This window comes from Amblyraja radiata, chromosome 21 (assembly GCF_010909765.2).
Source record: "Amblyraja radiata isolate CabotCenter1 chromosome 21, sAmbRad1.1.pri, whole genome shotgun sequence".
Lineage (NCBI taxonomy): Eukaryota > Metazoa > Chordata > Chondrichthyes > Rajiformes > Rajidae > Amblyraja > Amblyraja radiata.
The window spans coordinates 38359892-38379576 of NC_045976.1; the positions used below are offsets into that span (position 1 = coordinate 38359892).

The window sequence follows — 19685 nt, forward strand, 5'->3', positions numbered from 1 at the left end:
AGGAACTAGGGCTGATATTATTCCTCCTTAAGGGGAATAAATAGAATGAAAGCACAGAATCTATTTTCCAGAGTAAGGGAATCAACAGCCAGAAGGCATAGGTTTAAGGTGTGAGGTGAGAGGTGAAAGGTTTAATAGGAACCTGAGGGGCAACCTTTTCACACAGAAGGTGATGGGCATATGGAACGAGCTGTCAGAACAGGTAGTTGAAGCAGGTACTACAACACGCTTTAAAAGACATTTGCACAGGTACTTGGACAATAGAGTATTTACCTGAATACATGCAGCATTCATAATAAAGGGCCTGTCCCACCAGCATGCGATTGCCCCTGCGAGGCCGTACGCCTCAAGCCACCGCATTTGGTCGCGCTAGACGCATGCAATCGCATGCTGGTGGGACAGGCCCTTAAGGTGGGTGAATTAATGCCATGATTGGAAAGAAATGGTATCTTTTAATAGTCAACATTGAGATGCAGTTGCAAAGATATCACGTTTAGTTTAATTTTGTTTACTTTAGAGATACAACGCAGAAACAGGCTCTTTGGCCCACCGCGTCCACGCCGACCAGCGATCACCCCGTACACCAGCACTATCCAACACACTAGGGACATATTTACCGAAGCCAATTAACCAACAAACCTACACGTCTTTGGCGTGTGGGAGGAAACCCGGAGCAGGTCACGGGGAGTACGTATAGTTTCCCACACACTTCACACTGCCTTGGAAAAGCAGTCAACATAATCAAAGACTTATCCCACCCAGAAGTTTGAAAGCGAGCACCACCAGACTCAGGAACAGCTTCCTATGCTATCAGGCTTCTGAACAGTTCTTCCATAATCTAAACTATTGTCTGATTCACTTCCACCTCTTGCAGGCATTGATCTTTGTCAGCGTAACCGGTGCAGTACAATGCTGTGAACTATATACTACATCCTATACCTTGCCCTTTGAAATGTTGAACTTGAGTTTGACTTATTTGTAATTACGTAAAGTATTCTCTGATTTGATTGTATTGCACGCAAAACAAAGCTTTTCATTGTTTGCCGATACATGTGACAAAAATAAACCTAAGCCTAAATTTATTAAATAAATTTAAATCACACGTTATTTGGGGTAATTGTTTACATTCAAATTATTTTGCCAGTGAGTTGCAACGTTAATTCCAGCTCAACAATATCCTGTACACTACTGTAAGAAATTTTAATTAATTGAAAATATATTTGGCATCCGACTTCCTCGTGTTTCCCTGAAATAAATGCGTGCTATTCAGTTAACAAGTTGATTTCCCTCTGCTCCTGAATAATAAATGATAGCAATCATGTTCATTTGGTCTGAAGAAGGGCCTCGACCCGAAACGTTACATAGAAACATCGAAACATAGAAAATAGGTGCAGGAGTAGGCCATTCGGCCCTTTGAGCCTGCACCGCCATTCAATATGATCATGGCTGATCATCCAACTCAGTATCCTGTACCTGCCTTCTCTCCATACCCCCTGATCCCTTTAGCCACAAGGGCCACATCTAACGCCCTCTTAATTATAGCCAATGAACTGGCCTCAACTACGTTCTGTGGCAGAGAATTCCACAGATTCACCACTCTCTGTGTGAAAAAATTTGTTCTCATCTCGGTCCTAAAAGACTTCCCCCTTATCCTTAAACTGTGACCCCTTGTTCTGGACTTCCCCAACATCGGGAACAATCTTCCTGCATCGAGCCTGTCCAACCCCTTAAGAATTTTGTAAGTTTCTATAAGATCCCCCCTCAATCTTCTAAATGTTCATGTTCTACAGGGATGCTGCCTGACCTGCTGAGTTACCCCAGCACTTTGTGTCCTTATCATGTCCATTCAATTGTCCTCGTGGATTTAGACAAAAACAAAACAAATGTGGGACAGGCAGCATCTCTGGAGAGAAGGAATGGATCGAGACCCTTCTTCAGACTGTGAGTATCTCAGTCTGAAGAAGGGTCTCGATCCATTCCTTCTCTCCAGAGATGCTGCCTGTCCCGCTGAGTTACTCCAGCATTTTGTGTCTATCCTCGGATGTAAACCAGCATCCGCAGTTCCTCACTACACAAAACAAATGTGGGGTCAAACAGGAAAGTGCTGGCGTAACTCAGCAGGTCGGGTAGCATTTTTGGTAGGGAACAGACAGGCAAAGTTTCTGGTCGGGATCCTTCATCAGACTCTTCTCCGAATAGGTGTTAGCTTTGAGAAGTCTAGACCTATCCCTGAAGGGCCTGTCCCACTTACACGATTTTTTTCGGCGACTTGCTGGCACCCGTCATTTCAAAATGTTGAAAATCCAGCGGCGACCAGAAAAAGGTACGACTCTTTGGGCGACTACTCGCGACTCACGACATGTGTGACGTCTGTCTGGTCGTGAGTAGTCGGCAAGCATGATTTGTTAAGTGTCGGTGAAGAATCATCAAATGTTCGACTGTGACAATCCAATGTTTCAAAGGTCTCAAAGGTCTTTTATTGTCATGTGTATCAATTAAGGTACAGTGATATGCGAATTACCAATGTCTGAGAGAAAGTAGAAGTTTCTTTAAATAAAAATCGAATGTGCTGATATACATTGGAACTTGCACAATTTATTGGCAGAGAAAGTATTATTTGGGAAACGTTATTTCCTTTATCAAGAATAAGGAGTAAGCCAATTATTTTTTTTTTTTATTTTTTTTTTTTTATTAGAAGTAGACATATTATAAAATGTAGTTACATATTATAGTAAAAAAACTTTTCATATACATCAGTCATACATTATTAAAATTTTCCATTATCAATTACTTCTGCTTCTAGTGTTTTTATTTTTTATAGAAAGAGGGAGAAAGAGAGGGTAGAAAGTTACAAAGAAAAAAGTAAAAAAAAACACAACAGAAAAACAAGGGAGGTGGAATGGGTTACCTGTAATACGTCAATGGCGATAGGTTCGTAGGTTATAAAGTATAGCTTTTCATCTGGTCCTGAGTTCAAGTTTCAGCTGGGTCCTCGTGCTGTGCCAATCTATCCCTTCAGATAGTTAATGAATGGAGCCCAAATTTTATGGAAAAGGTCTTGTTTGTCCATTAAGACAAGTCTAATTCTTTCTAAGTATAGGGTCTCCGACATTTCCGTAATCCACATTTTAATTGTGGGGGTTGTAGGGCCTTTCCAAAATTTTAATATTAATTTTTTCCCGGTTATTATACTGTAGTTGAGGAAATTTCTTTGGTTTGTTGTGAGTGTTAAGCTTTGTTCTGATATTCCAAGTATTATTAATTTTGTGTCTGGGTCCAGTTTTGTATTAATAACTTCTGAAGTTATTTCAAAAATATCAGTCCAGAAATGTTTAAGTTTTATACAGTTTGCAAACGTATGTGTTAAATTAGCCTCTAGATGTAGACATTTATCACAAATAGGAGAGATTTGTGGGAAGATTCTATTTAGTTTTATTTTAGAGTAGTGTAGTCTATGTAAGACCTTGAATTGTATTAAAGTATGTCTGGCATTTAATGAACATTGATGTATTTGTTGTAAACTTTCGTCCCACATATCTTTCGTGATAGGGTGACCTATTTCATTTTCCCATTTGTATCTATATGGTTCGGTCGGTGGTACCTCGTTGTTTAGTAGGGTGTTATAAATATAAGCTATTAGTTTTTCAGTATTAGGATGCTTGTTCAAACATTCATCAAGAATTTCTGATTCCCTATTCCTGTAGACTTGTGTATTAGATTTAACATAATCTCTAATTTGTAGATATCTGAAGAAATTATTTGAGTACAGTCCATTATTCTGTTGTAACTCTTGAAATGAAAGAAAAGTACCTTTCCCATAAAGATGTCCTATATTTTTGATTCCATAATTTTTCCATTGTGTGAAACCTTTGTCCATAAAGGATGATTTGAATAAAGGATTATTTACAATGGGAAGGCAGAGTGGTATATTATTCAATTTTAAATCTTTTTTTATTTGTTTCCAAATTCGTATTCCACTATGTATTATGGGGTTTTCTTTATAGGCTTTTTTGTGCAGTTTTGTGGGGGCAAATATGATCGGTCCAATTTCAAAAGGTAGACAGTCTTCCTTTTCCATCATTAACCAATCTGGTTGTTGATCCATTTCTTCCAGCCAGAAATTCATGTTTTTAATATGGACTGCCCAAAAATAAAATAAGAAATTTGGCAAAGCCAAACCTCCATTTATCTTTGACTTACATAAATGTTTTTTACTTATTCTATGATTCTTATAATCCCAGGAGTAAGCCATTTAGAACGGAGATGAGGAAACACTTTTTCACACAGAGAGTTGTGAGTCTGTGGAATTCTCTGCCTCAGAGGAGCGGTGGAGGCCGGTGGAGGCCAGTTCTCTGGAACCTTTCAAAAGAGAGCTAGTTAGGGCTTTTAAAGATCGTGGAGTCAGGGGATATGGGGAGAAGGCAGGAACGGGGTACTGATTGTGGATGATGAGCCATGATCACATTGAATGGCGCTGCTGGCTCAAAGGGCTGTATGGCCTACTCCTGCACCTATTCACTGCGAATAGCTCGATTGTAATCATGTATAGTCTTTTCACTGACTGGTCAGCACGCAACAATAGCTTTTCACTGTAGTTCGGTACACGTGACAATGACCCAAACCAAGTTAAAGACTAAACTGGAATAACATCAATCTATTTTATGTTTTTCTTTTCAATAGACACCTGCAGCAAACCCAATTTTAATATTGAAAATGTAGATATGAGTGACATCATGGAAACGCAGTTTGAAGTTGGCCGGAAACTTCGGCTGAAGTGCCAGAGGGGATATAAGAGGAAAGCGGGAAAATCCAACCTCATCAAATGTCAGAGCGGCTCAGAATTTGCCAAATGGTCAGATCCTATCCTGCAGTGCATATGTAAGTACCGTGTAGCTTTCTAATATGACAGTGTGAAGATTGTGTGACATGACTCTTATGGCCCTGTCCCACTTAGGAAACCTGAACGGAAACCTCTGGAGACTTTGCGCCCCGCCCAAGGTTTCCGTGCGGTTCCCGGAGGTTTTTGTCAGTCTCCCTGCCTGTTTCCACTACCTGCAACCTCCGGGAACCACACGGAAACCTTGGGTGGGGCTCAAAGTCTCCAGAGGTTGCCGGAAGACTGGAGGGTGGCAAATGTTGTGCCTCTATTGAAGAAAGGCTGCAGAGAAAATGCTGGGAACTGGAGGCCAATGAGCTTTGCATCTATAGTTGGAAAGTTACCAGAGAATATTAAGAAGGATAGGATATACAGGCATTTAGACGGACTATGGCTGATTAGGGATAGTCAGCATGGTTTTGTACGTGGGAATTCGTGTTTCACAAATCTGATTGAGATTTTTGAAGACTTGACCAAAAAGGTCGATGAGGGCAGAGCTGCAGATGATGTACATATGGATCTCAGCCGAGCTTCCGACAAGATTCCACATGGTAGGCTGCTCTGGAAGTTTATATTGCATGGGATCCAAGGAGAGGTAGCCGAATGGATAGAAAATTGGCTTCATGGAAGGAAGCAGAGGGTGATGGTGGAAGGTAGACACAAAATGCTGGAGTAACTCGGCGGGTGAGGCAGCATCTCTGGAGAGAAGGAATGGGCGACGTTTCGGGTCGAGACCCTTCTTCAGACGGTGGAAGGTTGCTTCTCGGACTGGTGGCCTGTGACTCGTGGTGCACCTTAGGATGGGCCCGTTACTGTTTGTCATCTATATCAATAATTCGAATGAGAACATACTGTAGATGGCAAGATTAGCACGTTTGCAGAGAGGGCCCGTTTCCACGCTGTATGACTATTTGACTCTAGTCTTGAGGAATGTAGGGATTGGCAATATGTACTGAGATTTATCAGCTTCATGCTCTGTGGTCACTTGAAACAAACAAGCTCTATCAATTATTACACAACACACCCAGTCTCAATGTGAAAAACACTACCTTGGTGGATAATGTATGACTCCAATGTCCACTGAAGAGTGCCACATTGACCTTATTGCCACTCATGTGAGGAGCCGTTAATTACACATTAGTTAAATAGGAGCTTACTATCACACTCGGTGTCAACCATCTCTGGCTGGCATGTTGCCATTCCCATTTTAATGATTAAATTTTAGAGTTGTTTTTGAAAGCATCTTGCCCAGTATGTTACTTTGAAAGTGAAATTATATTAGATTAGATTAGATTAGATTATTTATATGGTATCTATTCATCTATACCATAGAACATGTCCTGCATATTCATGTACCCATCTAAAAGCCTCATAAATACCACAATCTTATCTGCTTCCACCACCACCCCTGGCAATGTGTTCTAGACATGTAATAAAACTTGCCCTGCACATCTCCTTTAAGTTTTGCCCTTTTCACCTTAAACTATGCCCTCTGGTCTTTGGCCATTCCACCCTGGGGGAAATAAATGTTCTGAATTTCTGCCATATCTATGCCCCCGTCATCATTTTATTGACTTCTATCAGGTCTCTTCCCAGCCGCTAGTGTTCCAGCAATCCAAGTTTATCTAACTGCTCCTTATAGCTAATACCCTCTAATACCCTCCGTCTGAAGAAGGGTTTCGGCCTGAAACATTGCCTATTTCCTTCACTCCAGAGATGCTGCCTCGCCCGCTGAGTTTCTCCAGCGTTTTTGTCCACCCTCCAATCCACCGTTTCTCGACCTTTTTACCCCTTGCAGAACCCTTGAAATAATTTTCATGTCTGAGGGAAACCCCTACGTCAAAATGATCAGATATCTTTAATAATCCCTTTCTTTCTCTTCCATAAACTTAAAGTTCATAAGGCAAACATAATATATTTTTCTGATAACTGGTTTAAGCAAAAAAAAAAAAGAACTTGCGTTTTCCCCAAGTTTATTACTGTACCTGCAGGCCAGCAAGCACAGACAGGGCTGATGGAGGTTGTGCGTGCGTCTGTACTCCAGTGAGTCACTTGATGATACACAAATCTGTCACGTACAGCTCCTGTCCACTGACCACTCAAGGCCGTTTCACGCTGGCGCCGTATAGACGTCGCAAAATAGACGTCGCTAAATATGCCGTACGTGTATAATAAAATTATGAATATGAATTTAAATACTAAAAGGACTCAAAATTACATTTACATATGATTGGCCTATTTATCACTCTATCTCTCGGAACCCCTAGCGACCTCTCGGGGAACCCTAGCGTTCCGGGGAACCCCGGTTGAGAAACACTGCCCTAATCAGTCTGAAGAAGCTGTCTCGGAGTTTGGATATTGAATAACAAAATAATGGCTGCCTAGTCCATTCTACAGTGCACTGGGGCTCAGTCTGAAGAAGGGTCTCGACCCGAAACGTCACCCATTCCTTCTCTCCAGAGATGCTGCTTGTCCCGCTGAGTTACTCCAGCTTTTTGTGTCTACCCTCTAATCCAGGTAGAATTCTGGTAAACATCTTCCGCACCCTCTTCAAAACCTCCATATCCTTCCTATAATGGGGCGACCAGAACTCCAAAGGTGGCCACACCAAAGTCCTATAAAGCTGCATGATAATTTCCTGACACTTATTTTCAATGTCCCAACTAATGAAGGCAAGCACAACATATGCCTCCTTTACCACTCCATCTACTTGTGTTATTATTAGTCATAGAGTCATACAGCACAATAATAGCCCCTTCAGTCTAATACCTCCATGCTGAATAAGATGCCCCATCAAAGCTATTCCCAGATGCCCATGTTTGGTCCATATCTCTCTAAACCTTTCCTAGTGTCTATTGTCTATTGTCTATCCATGTACCTCTCCAAATGCCTTTTAAATGCTATTATAGCACCTGCCTCAATTATCTTCTCTGGCAGCTTGTTCCATGCACCCAACTCCCCTTGTGTGATACATTTGCCTCTCGGGTTCCTATTAAATCTTTCCCTTCTCACCTATGTCCTCCGCTCCTTGGTTCCCCTACCCTGGGTAAAAGCCAAGTGAATTTGCTCTAACTATTACCCGCATGGTTTTGTACACCTCCATAAGATCACGCCTCAGTCTCCGACACTCCAAGGGATAAAGCCCTAACCTGCTCAATCTCTCCTTATAGCTCAGGCCATCAAGTCCTGGCAACATCTTGGTAAAGGGCCTGTCCCACTTTCACGAGGTAATTCACAAATTCTCCCGAGTTTTCCCCTTGATTCAAACTCGCAGAATGTTCGTAACTAGTCCGTAGGGGTTCGTATATATATCGTAGCGGCTCGTTACGCCAGCCGTAGGTACTCGTGGCATCAGGTAAGTCGGGACGATTTTTCCAGCCCGATAAAAATGTCCACGAGTAAAAACATGGTCAGGATGAAAGAAATTGCAACTTTTTACTCGTAAGGAGGGCATCGAAATAGTCGTGAGAATTCGTAGACATACTCGTAGAAGTTTGTGAACATACTCGTGGAAGGTCGTAGGAGTTCGTAGATTACTACAATCTTGATTTTTTTTTTTTAGGTCCTTTAAACTCGGCAGAGGTTTTGAATTAACTCTTGAAAGTGGGACAGGCCCTTAAGTCTCCTCTGCACCCTTTCCAGCTTAACAACATTCTTCCTGTGTTAGGATTAACCATGCACTTACATATCATCGGTTAATAGTTCACATAAACAGGGTTGGGCAATCCGCCTTCACAGTCTTTAATTTGGGAATTTCAGGAAATAGATATTCAAAGAAAATCTCAGTGACCCTCAACAAGGAAAGTCACAGACAAATAATAGTATCCGCACAATAGTGTTACACCCAATGAATTAATGGATTTTTATAGCAGAATACACAAGGATGTAAGGGTCTGGTCGTTTACCAACTTTCCAATTAAGTGTTGTTTTTATGTCAAAAACAAACTTTATTCAGAATAACAAGTATATACAGAACAAAATCCTTGCCAAAACTCCTCATATATTCTTAGTATTCATACGTTCAATAGTGTCATACTCAGTAGTTAGACACAAAATGCTGGAGTAACTCAGCGGGACAGGCAGCATCTCTGGGGAGAAGGAATGGGCGACATTTCGGGTCGAGACACTTCTTCAGACTCTGAAGAAGTCTGAATAAGGGTCTCCACCCGAAACGTCACCCATTCCTTCCCTCCAGTGATGCTGCCTGTCCCGCTGAGTTACTCCAGCATTTTGTGTCTATCTGCGGTGTAAACCAGCATCTGCAGTTCCTTCCTGCATATACGTACTTAGTAGTGTTATCACCTGATTTATGCAGAACACCTTTGCTACCCTAGCTCAAGTGAGTTTATTGTCATGTGTCCCTGATAGGACAATGAAATTCTTGCTTTGCTTAGCACACAGAACATAGTAGGCATTTACTACAAAACAGATCAGTGTGTCCATATACCATAATATAAATATATACACACATAAACAAATAAACTGATAAAGTGCAAGTAGCAGATAATGGACCACCAATAATCAGATTTTTGTCTGAGCCAGGTTTAATAGCCTGATGGCTGTGGGGAAGTAGCTATTCCTGAACCTGGTTGTTGCAGTCTTCAGGCTCCTGTACCTACTACCTGAAGGTAGCAGGGAGATGAGTGTGTGGCCAGGATGTTGTGGGTCTCTGATGATACTGCCAGCCTTTTTGAGGCAGCGACTACGATACCCAGGTGGCCCCCTGCGATGATCTCCCTTCCCCAGAATCCCCACCGGACTCTGGCCCTCAATGTCCAGCAGCGGAAGGACTCTAGACGGTGGTCCTCCCCCATGGAGCCTTGGCGTTGGTTGCACCGAGCTTCAGTGTAGCTTCCAAGGGAAAGCTTATCAAGATGGAGAAAAAATCAAGTTCTGCTGATGGGGTTAGCTGGGAGACTGCATTTTGAATAGAAGTCGTTCAATGAGCTAACAAAGTTTCCATTTCGGTTTTACATCTGCATGCAACATGTTTGGATTTCAAGTCCTTGCAGACCAGAATGACCTTCTTTAAATATAGTTCATACCAGTTGCTTTGCAGACATGTGACGTCTGATGACTGGCTTCAATTTGTAGTAAATAAATCCATTCGTAGCCCCGGCATTCCCTCTTTCTCTCTATCCCTCCCCCACCCAAGTCGCACCAGCTTCTCGTTATCACCCAACAAACAGCTAACAACGGCCTGTTTCCTTTATCATCATTACTTTTTTGCATATCTTTCATTCATTGTTCTTTATCTCTCCACATCTCTCGTTTCCCTTTTCCCTAACTAGTCTGAAGCAAAGATCCTACAGCGAGCAAGATAGATCACTCGACGAAAAAGACGTAGTACGGTCATGGGCAGATTCATGGGTAATTTTCGGCCCCATTTCCGTAACCGGCTTCTGTCTCCGCACCAAAGATCCCGTAGCGGAGCAAAGTTACTAGTGCGGAGACGGAAGCCGGTTACGGAAACATCCTCGTAAAAATAAAAGTTCTTTGGTAAAAATCTTCTCCTCATTTTCAGAATTATAATTTATTAACACAAACTGTTCCCCCGCAACGTTGATTACACTGCGAGTCTGGTCGGGTCGGGTCGGGTTACTGAAATGGATGAAAACTAGGCCCATGATCCGCTCAGTTGCGTACTACACATCAGCCCATTGCATTTAGAAGGAGTGGTCTATCTTGCTCCGCTATAGGATCTTTGGTCTGAAGAAGGGACTGAAACATCACCCATTGCTTCTCTCCAGAGATGCTGCCAGCCCCGCTTAGTTACTCCAGCTTTTTTGTATCTGTCATCGCAATATGTAGATTATCTTGATAACATATATTCCGTTACAGCGTATTCCAGCCTTATCTTGATAAAAGATATTCTGGTAGGCGTCAGGTAGACGCACAGAGTCTCTCACCCAGAGTAGGGGAATCGAGAACCAGAGGACATAGGTTTAAGGTGAGGAGGGAAAGATTTAATAGGAACCTGACGGGGAACTTTTTCACACAAAGGGTGGTCGGTGAATGAAACAAGGTAGTTCAGGTAGGTACTATCGCGACGTTTAAGAAACATTTCGACAGGTACATGGATAGGACAGGTTTAGAGGGATGTGATCCAAATGCAGGCAGGTGGGACTAGTGTAGCTGGGACATGTTGGCCGGTGTGGGCAAGTAGGGCTGAAGGGCCTGTTTCCACACTGTATTACTCTATGACTCTATTGCCCCACACAGCCACATTACACATTGATACATTGGTTCCCACAGTCATTTCAGGATCAATAAGTAAAGATATTTTTTAGAGTTGAACTATGTGTTTGGTTTAGTTTAGTTTGGTTTAGTGTATTACCACATGTACCAAGGTACAATGAAAAGCTTTTTTGTTGCGTGCTATCCAGTCGGCGGAAAGACTAGGCATGATTACAATCAAGCCGTCAACAATGTACCGATGCAGGATAGAGGGGATAACTCATATTGCAAGATAAAGTCCAGTAAAGTCTGATTAAAGATTGTCCGAGGGTCTCTCCTGTTCTACTCGTGTTTTACAGCTGAGACTGGATAGCACGCAACAAAAGCATTTCACTGTACCTCGGTACATGCGATAATAAACTAAACCGTACAGTTGTACAGGGCTTCTCGGGTTATACACTTTACACACCAGAATCTTGCTCAGCGTGACCATGCAGGGTGTGTTGTGGATCAGTTCAAAAGCCCAGAGGTAGGTTCCCTCCGGGAAACTGGTAGAACAGGAACTCCCTGCCTTCACTGCCACTCCAGCATCAGTTAATTGATCACCGCACGGATCTCGTTGTGGAGCGGCTGATGTCGTGTTGTCCAGAGCTAGACCCAGACCATTGGATCTGCGCTCCATGTGTTGCCAAAGATAGACACAACAAGCTGGAGTAACTCAGCGGAGTCAGACAGCATCTATGGCTAAAAGGAATAGGTGACGTTTCGGGTCGAGACCCTTCGTCAGACTTCAGCAATCTGAAGAAGGGTCTCGACCCGAAACGTCACCTATTCCTTTTCTCCAGAGATGCTGCCTGACCCACTGAGTTACTCCAGCACTCTGTGAAACGTCACCTATTCCCTTTCTCCAGAGATGCTGCCTGACCCGCTGAGTTACTCCAGCTTTTTGTGTGTATCTTCGGTTTAAACCAGCATCTGCAGTTCCTTCCTACACATTCCAGTGTCACCAGACTGGTTTATATCCACGGTCTCTCTCACCTCCTGTTGCATGTGATGAAAGATAGAAACATAGAAAATAGGTGCAGGAGTAGGTCATTCGGCCCTTCGAGCCAGCACCGCCATTCAATATGATGATAGCTGATCATCCTAAATCAGTTCCTGCTTTCTCCCTATATCCCTTGATTCCGTTAGCCCCAAGAGCTATATCTAACTCTCTCTTGAAAACATCCAGTGATTTGGCCTCCACGGCCTTCTGTGGCAGAGAATTCCACAGATTCACAACTCTCTGGGTGAAAAGGTTTCCCCTCATCTCATCAAGAGTCCTAAGAGAGCCACTGTTTCCTCCTCTGTTTTTCTGCGTGCACCATTCTCCCAGAGATGTCCGTCTGGTAACAAGCTCAATGGAGTCAGATCACTGCGACAGTTAGTGTCCACTGCATCAACACAAGCTATCTGAGCCCATGGTGGGCAACCAACTGTGTAAATATCTGTGTACCTTAGAACAGCCAGGCAACCTCTCATCTGGGGGAGCACGGCAGCTCGGGAACGCTGCACCCACGTTGAGCTTTACGGAAGTGTTAGCTGGGTGACCAAGTCCTGGGATTGAAGAGACACTCTTCAATTCTCGGAGCAGAAAGCCAAAGGTACTGCTGTTTGAGTCAAACGGACACTCTGAAAGAAGCATTGTTTGTATAGAAATCACCACCTACCTGCCGGTACCTCCTACTTAACTGATGTTTATTTTCTTTGTACCTGCAATTGTCAGGGATGGGTGGGACTCCACCAGCAACTCCAAGCACCTCATCAACTGAGATCCCTAAGGATTTGACTCCAACCGTCCATGACACATCAGGTTTGTTACCTAACGACGCTTGGTCGACTTTGCGAGCTGCGCAAGGCCGTTTTAATAACCTGCTTTCTGACCTCTCAGCACATCCACGTAAACATCCCACCCTGTGCTTCATTATGTTTCGCCCAGCGTTTGATTTCTGCCTTGTCGCCTGATGCTTTGAAGCGCGGTGATTTTTGACGCTTTCATCCCGTTCACGGAAACATTCTGCATTCTTTTGTTTCCGTTTGTTCTCTGACTGCAGAACCACACAGCAGCCACCATACCTTTGGCATGTGAGATCTAGTTAACTTGTAACACACATTCGAGTGCCACTAACTCACCGCTGAGGCATAGACTCACCCACTGACTTGTTCTTGCTGTAAAGCCTTGTTGTCAGTGTCCAATGTGCTGGCTTTTTCTTCCTGCAGCGATACTCTAATCGCCCGTTTTTGTCTCCTTCGTGTGTCTGTGATTTATGGAAACTGTTGCCATCAATGAAACAACAGGACAGTGAAAACACACCGAGAGATACTGCAGATGCTGGATTGTTTGTTAAACCCATTCATGGAAAGATTGGTGGGAGCTACTAACAGATGATTTAAAGATAAAGGGAAACAAATCTGGAAGGGGGAAGTAGCAGGACAAATCACTGCCGGCTACAGATGACCTCAGGTGAGGAGGTTCCCTGATAGGCAGACTGTTGGACAACAGAAGCAACTGTGAGCCCAAGGGCGATGCCTAGTTACCAAGTGTAGAGCTAGTTAGCTGACTTTTAGTCAAGTCAATGTCAAGTCAAATAAGGATGGGAGTGCTGGAGGGGGGGAGATGGGAGATATTTGTAGAAGTCATCTAAAATTGGAGACTTCAATGTTCATACGGTTGGCTTGTAAGCTGCTCCCTACCTAATCATGTCCTGTATATTTTGCCCTGTATCTGCCCCCTGGTCCTTCTGGCTGGTAGGGGTGTTGGGTTTGGAAGGTAAGGAGTCTCGGTCAGTTGCCGCAATGCATTCCCTGTAGCTGGCACATACTGCTTCTGCTGGGCACTGGTGTTGGAGCGAAGGTTTTGGTTTGTGGAGGGGACGCCTATCAAGGGGGGCTGCTCTTCTCCCCATTGTGTGGCGTCGAGCTTCTTGGGGGTTATTGAAGCTGCATCATCCGGGAAATATTCCAGGAGGAACGGCTTGCAGAGTGCATTAGAGGCAAACGTGTCCCGGTCCTTGACTCTGAGAGCAGTGCAGTAATGTTTGCCAGGTAAAGTTCAAGTACCACTTTGTGCCATTATACAGGGAACTTGGCTGGCTTTACCTGGCTGGCACGAATAGTCCTGAACTACTATCCACCTCATTGGAGACCCTCAGACTATCTTTAATCGGACTTTGCTGGCTTTACCTTGCACTAAACGTTATTCCCTTATCATGTATCTAAACACTGTAAATGGCTCGATTGTAATCATGTATTGTCTTTCTGCTGACTGGATAGAACACAACAAAAGCTTTTCACTGTATCTCGGTACACGTGACAATGAACTAAACTCAACTGTGAACTTGGCGTTTCTTCATAGTGACTTGAGTTAGATCCTTACTGTTCAATTGGCAAACATTTTTGTAAATACACCTCCAGCTGTGGTGTCTACCACCTTTGGTAATTTATCTGCCAATGTGCCTTACCTGCAAATTCTGCCTTCTGCCATATTAATGTTTACTTAACTCCTCATTTTCACATACTTTTTTGCGGAGAGTGAGAGAGTGAGTATAAATCGTAGGTACACAAAAATGCTGGAGAAACTCAGCGGGTGCGGCAGCATCTATGGAGCGAATGAAATAGGCGACGTTTCTGGCCGAAACCCTTCTTCAGACTGATGGGGGGTGGGGGGGAGAAGGAAGGAAAAAGGGAGGAGGAGGAGCCCGAGGGCGGGGGGATGGGAGGAGACAGCTCGAGGGTTAAGGTAGGGGAGAAGACAGCAAGGGCTAGCAAAATTGGGAGAATTCAATGTTCATGCCATCCGGACGCAAGCAACCCAGGCGGAATATGAGGTGCTGTTCCTCCAATTTCCGGTGTTGCTCACTCTGGTAATGGAGGAGACCCAGGACAGAGAGGTCGGATTGGGAATGGGAGGGGGGGAGTTGAAGTGCTGAGCCACCGGGAGTTCAGGTAGGTTATTGCGGACTGAGCGGAGGTGTTCGGCGAAACGATCGCCCAACCTCCGCTTAGTCTCACCGATGTAAATCAGCTGACATCTAGAGCAGCGGATGCAGTAGATGAGGTTGGAGGAGATACAGGTGAACCTTTGTCGCACTTGGAACGACTGCTTGGGTCCTTGAATGGAGTCAAGGGGGGAGGTGAAGGGACAGGTGTTGCATTTCTTGCGGTTGCAACGGAAAGTGCCCTGGGAGGGGGTGGTACGGGAGGGAAGGGAAGAATTGACAAGGGAGTTGCGGAGGGAGCGGTCTTTGCGGAAGGCAGACATGGGGGGAGATGGGAAGATGTGGCAAGTGGTGGGGTCACGTTGGAGGTGGAGGAAATGGTGGAGGATTATTTGTTGTATTTGCCGGCTGGTGGGGTGAAAGGTGAGGACTAGGGGGACTCTGCCCTTGTTGCGAGTGCGGGGATGGGGAGAGAGAGCAGTGTTGCGGGGTATGGATGAGACCCTGGTGCGAGCCTCATCTATGGTGGCAGAGGGGAATCCCCGTTCACTGAAGAGCGAGGACATTTCCGATGCCCTGGTGTGGAACGTCTCATCCTGGGAACAGATGCGGCGTAGGCGGAGGAATTGGGAGTAGGGGATGGAGTCTTTACAGGGGGCAGGGTGGGAAGACGTGTAGTCCAGATAGCCATGTGAGTCAGTTGGTTTGCAGTGTATGTCGGTCAGAAGTCTGTCCCCTGCGATGGAGATGGTGAGGTCAAGGAATGGTAGGGAAGTGTCGGAAATGGAGATAAATCGTATGTGTTTCACCATGACGGTCATGTGAATCAGGTATTTAGCATTTCAATAGTAGCCTTTCATCTATATCGGTGATTTGAAAGAGAAGATATACAGGGCAAGATTAGCAAGTTTGCTGATGATACAAAAGTGGGTGGTTTTGCAGAAAGTGAAGATGGTTGTGAAAGATTGCAGCAGGATCTTGATCGTTTGTCCAGGTGGGCTGAGGAACGGTTGATGGAATTTAATACAGAGAAATATGAGGTGTTGCATTTTGGCAAGTCTAACATGGGCAAGGCCCACATACACAGTGAATGGTAGGCCTCTGGGGAGTGTTGTAGAGCTGAGGGATCTAGGAATGCAGGTGCATGGTTCCTTGAAGGTGGAGTTGCAGGTACTGTAGATATGGTGGTCAAAAAGGCTTTTGGCACATTGGCCTTCACCAGTTAGTGTATTGAGTATAGAAGTTGGGAGGTCATGTTGCAGTTGTATAAGACGTTGGTGAGGCCTCCCAAGGAGCCCTGTACAAAATTTCAGAGTGAGCTACACCAACAAGCAATCTGATTTAGACCTTTAGAGATATAGCGTGAAAACAGGCCCTTTGGCCCACCGGGTTCGCGACCCCTCACACAAGCATTATCCAACATACAAGAAGCAATTTGCAGAAGCCAATTAACCTTCAAACCTGCACATCTTTGGAGTGTGGGAGGAAACCGGAGCACCCGGAGAAAACCCACGCTGTCCCTGGGGGAACGCACAAACTCCGAGCAGGTAGCAGCCGTAGTCAGGATCAAACCCAGGTCTCTGGCACTGTGAGGCAACAACTCTTCCGCTGCACCATTGTACGGCCCTTATAGCGCGGGATAATGCCCTTCGGCCCACCGAGTCCGAGCCAACCAGCGATCACCCATGCACAAAAACTATCCTACACACAAGAAGCAATTTACAGAAGCCAATTAACCTCCAAACCCGCACATCTTGGCAGTGTGGGAGGTAACCAGAGTACCTGGAGGAAACCCACACGGTCACAGGGAGAACGTACAAACTCCGTCCAGACTGCACTCATGGTCAGGATGAACATGGGTCACTGGCGCTGTGAGGCAGCAACGTTACCACTGCGCCACTGTGCCACCCCTTATGAGAAATGTTCTTCTTTTTATTTGTAAGATATTCTGTGCAAACTCAGTCTAGGGAGAAATATTTCTTTATTTGAAAGGTGAGACGTGTGACAGGGAATCGAAACCGAATGTACCGAGGTGAACATACCTGAATAATAATCACCTTGTTTTTAATGCTAGCGACTACAGATTCTTTTCTATACCCCAAGAATGAAGAAATGGAAATTTAAAAAATGTTTTAAAAAGGTTATCTAAATAAATGGTGTCAGAAATGCTTCAGAACTTCTGAAAGGTTACGTATGGGGAGATGGCAGGATAATAAGGTTGAAAGGGAAAGATACATCAGCCATGATTGAATGGTGGAGTAGACTCAATGGCCTAATTTTGTTTTATTATAATTTTAGAGATACAGCGCGGAAACAGTTCCCCGGTCCACCGAGTCTGCGCCGACCAGCGATCCCCGCACACTAACACCATCCCACACACACCATGGACAGTTTACACATTCACTAAAGCCAATTAACTTACATACCTGTACGTCTTTGGAGTGTGGGAGGAAACCAAGGATTTCGGAGGAAAGCCCACGCGGGTCACTGTAATGCCCCTGTCCCACTTAGGAAACCTGAACGGAAACCTCTGGAGACTTTACGCCCCACCCAAGGTTTCCGTGCGGTTCCCGGAGGTTGCAGGTGGTTGCCGGAGGTTGCAGGTAGTGGAAGCAGGCAGGGAGACTGACAAAAACCTCCGGGAACCGCACGGAAACCTTGGGTGGGGCGCAAAGTCTCCAGAGGTTTCCGTTCAGGTTTCCTAAGTGGGACAGGGCTGCGCCACCATGCCGTCCCTGTGACTTAAGAACTTAAAAATCGCTGACACCATAGATTGCTGTATGTATATAAGTTAAAAATTTTTTTTACAGCCTGTAAACTCTAGAAGGCAACAAATACACCAAGGAATTCCACCATCCGGGCCGCGCCCTCTCTTCCACGCGTGGGAGAGTGGCGGTTCATTTGGCTTCCGTAAATTGTAAATAGTCCCCAGTGTGTGTAGGATAGTGTTAATGTGCGGGGATCGCTGGTCGGTGCAGGCTTGGTGGGCTGAAGTTCCCGCTTCCATGCTGTATCTCTAAACTAAACTAAATTAAACCACATGCATTTGATGCTGTTGTCAGCAAGACTCCATCAGTCTGAAGAAGGGTTTCGGCCCGAAACGTTGCCTATTTCCTTCGCTCCATAGATGCTGCCGCACCCGCTGAGTTCCTCCAGCATTTTTGTGTACACTCCATGGAACATGTATCTCACTGTTCCTGTGCACTTGACAATAAATTTGACAGGCCGATAACAGCCCTTTATCACAGAGTTCATGCATTGTGTCTGCCTCTGATGCTGCTAGACAGCCCTTCAACGTGCTCTCTGCCAGTTGTGACGTCCTGTAGCTGTCACTCTATCACCCGCCTGGGGACTGATTCTGGAACGCACTCCGCAGAACTAGCATACTTGTTGTGCAGGAAGGAACTGCTGATGCTGGTTTAAACCGAAGATAGACACAAAATGCTGGAGTAACTCAGCGGGTGAGGCAGCATCTCTGGAGAGAAGGAATGGTTGACGCTCCGGGTCGAGTCCCTTCTTCAGAGTCTGACCCGGAACGTCACCCATTCCTACTCTCCAGAGATGCTGGGCCTGTCCCAGCTGAGTTACTCCAGCATTTTGTGTCTATCTTTCGCAAGCTTGCTGCATCTGTTCTCCAGTGTCCTTTGCCAAACATTTACTGGCCCTCACTCGGTTTGAGTTATTGGGAAGCAGATGTGTTCTGCAAGGAAGGAACTGCAGATGCTGGATTAAGCTGAAGACGGACACAAAGAGCTGGAGCAACTCAGCAGGTCAGACAGCATCTCTGGAGAAAAATGAATAGGTGACGTTTTGGGTCGAGACCCTTCTTCAGACTCTGATCTGCAGAACCACTAGGTCCCTTGGAAGACAGAAGGTTTCTTTAGATGTTTCGAAATCAGTGGTAGGACAGCAGAGTGGCGCAGCTGGTAGAGATGCTGCCTCACAGCGCCTGTGACCCCATGATTTGATCCTGACCTTGGGTGCTGTCCGTGCTGCGTTTTACATGCGTTTTACGCTCTCCCTGCAACCATGCATGTTTCCTTTGCGTTGTTCCGGTTTCCTCCCACATCCCAAAAGATGTGCGGGCTTGTAGGTTAATTAGCTTCTGTAAATTGCCCCTAGTGTGTAGGGAGTGGATGTGGAAGTGGGATAACATAGAACTAGTGTGGACGGGTGATCGATGGCTGGTGTAGACTGGGCAGGTTGAAGGGCCTGTTTCCATGCTGTATCTTTCAGGCAATCTTTCAGTCAAAATCAGCTATTCTAGTAACAGTTAGATATAGGAAACCTGTTATTTTAGTGTCAATCGTACAGTTTTGCGTAGTGTCGCGTACAGTTTTGGTCTCCTAATCTGAGGAAGGACATTCTTGCCCTAGAGGGAGTACAGAGAAGGTTCACCAGACTGATTCCTGGGATGGCAGGACTTTCATTTGAAGAAAGACTGGATAGACTCGGCTTGTACTCGCTAGAATTGAGAAGATTGAGGGGGGATCTTATAGAAACGTACACAATTCTTAAGGGGTTGGACAGGCTAGATGCAGGAAGATTGTTCCCGATGTTGGGGAAGTCCAGAACAAGGGGTCATAGTTTAAGGATAAGGGGGAAATCTTTTAGGACTGAGATGAGGAAAACATTTTTCACACAGAGAGTGGTGA

General features: G+C 44.9%; 1 protein-coding gene across 2 annotated transcripts in view; it reads left to right on the top strand.

The window, feature by feature from the left end:
• The window catches only part of il15ra (interleukin 15 receptor subunit alpha), a 69243-nt gene that overhangs the window by 25821 nt on the left and 23737 nt on the right, over window positions 1-19685 (top strand). Inside the window, exons 2-3 of one of the 2 annotated variants that reach the window (XM_033040105.1) lie at window positions 4681-4878; window positions 12819-12905. In XM_033040105.1, the coding sequence (XP_032895996.1) occupies window positions 4681-4878; window positions 12819-12905 (285 nt within the window). The remainder of the gene's footprint in view (window positions 1-4680; window positions 4879-12818; window positions 12906-19685) is intronic. The other variant, XM_033040106.1, reaches the window with a different exon arrangement.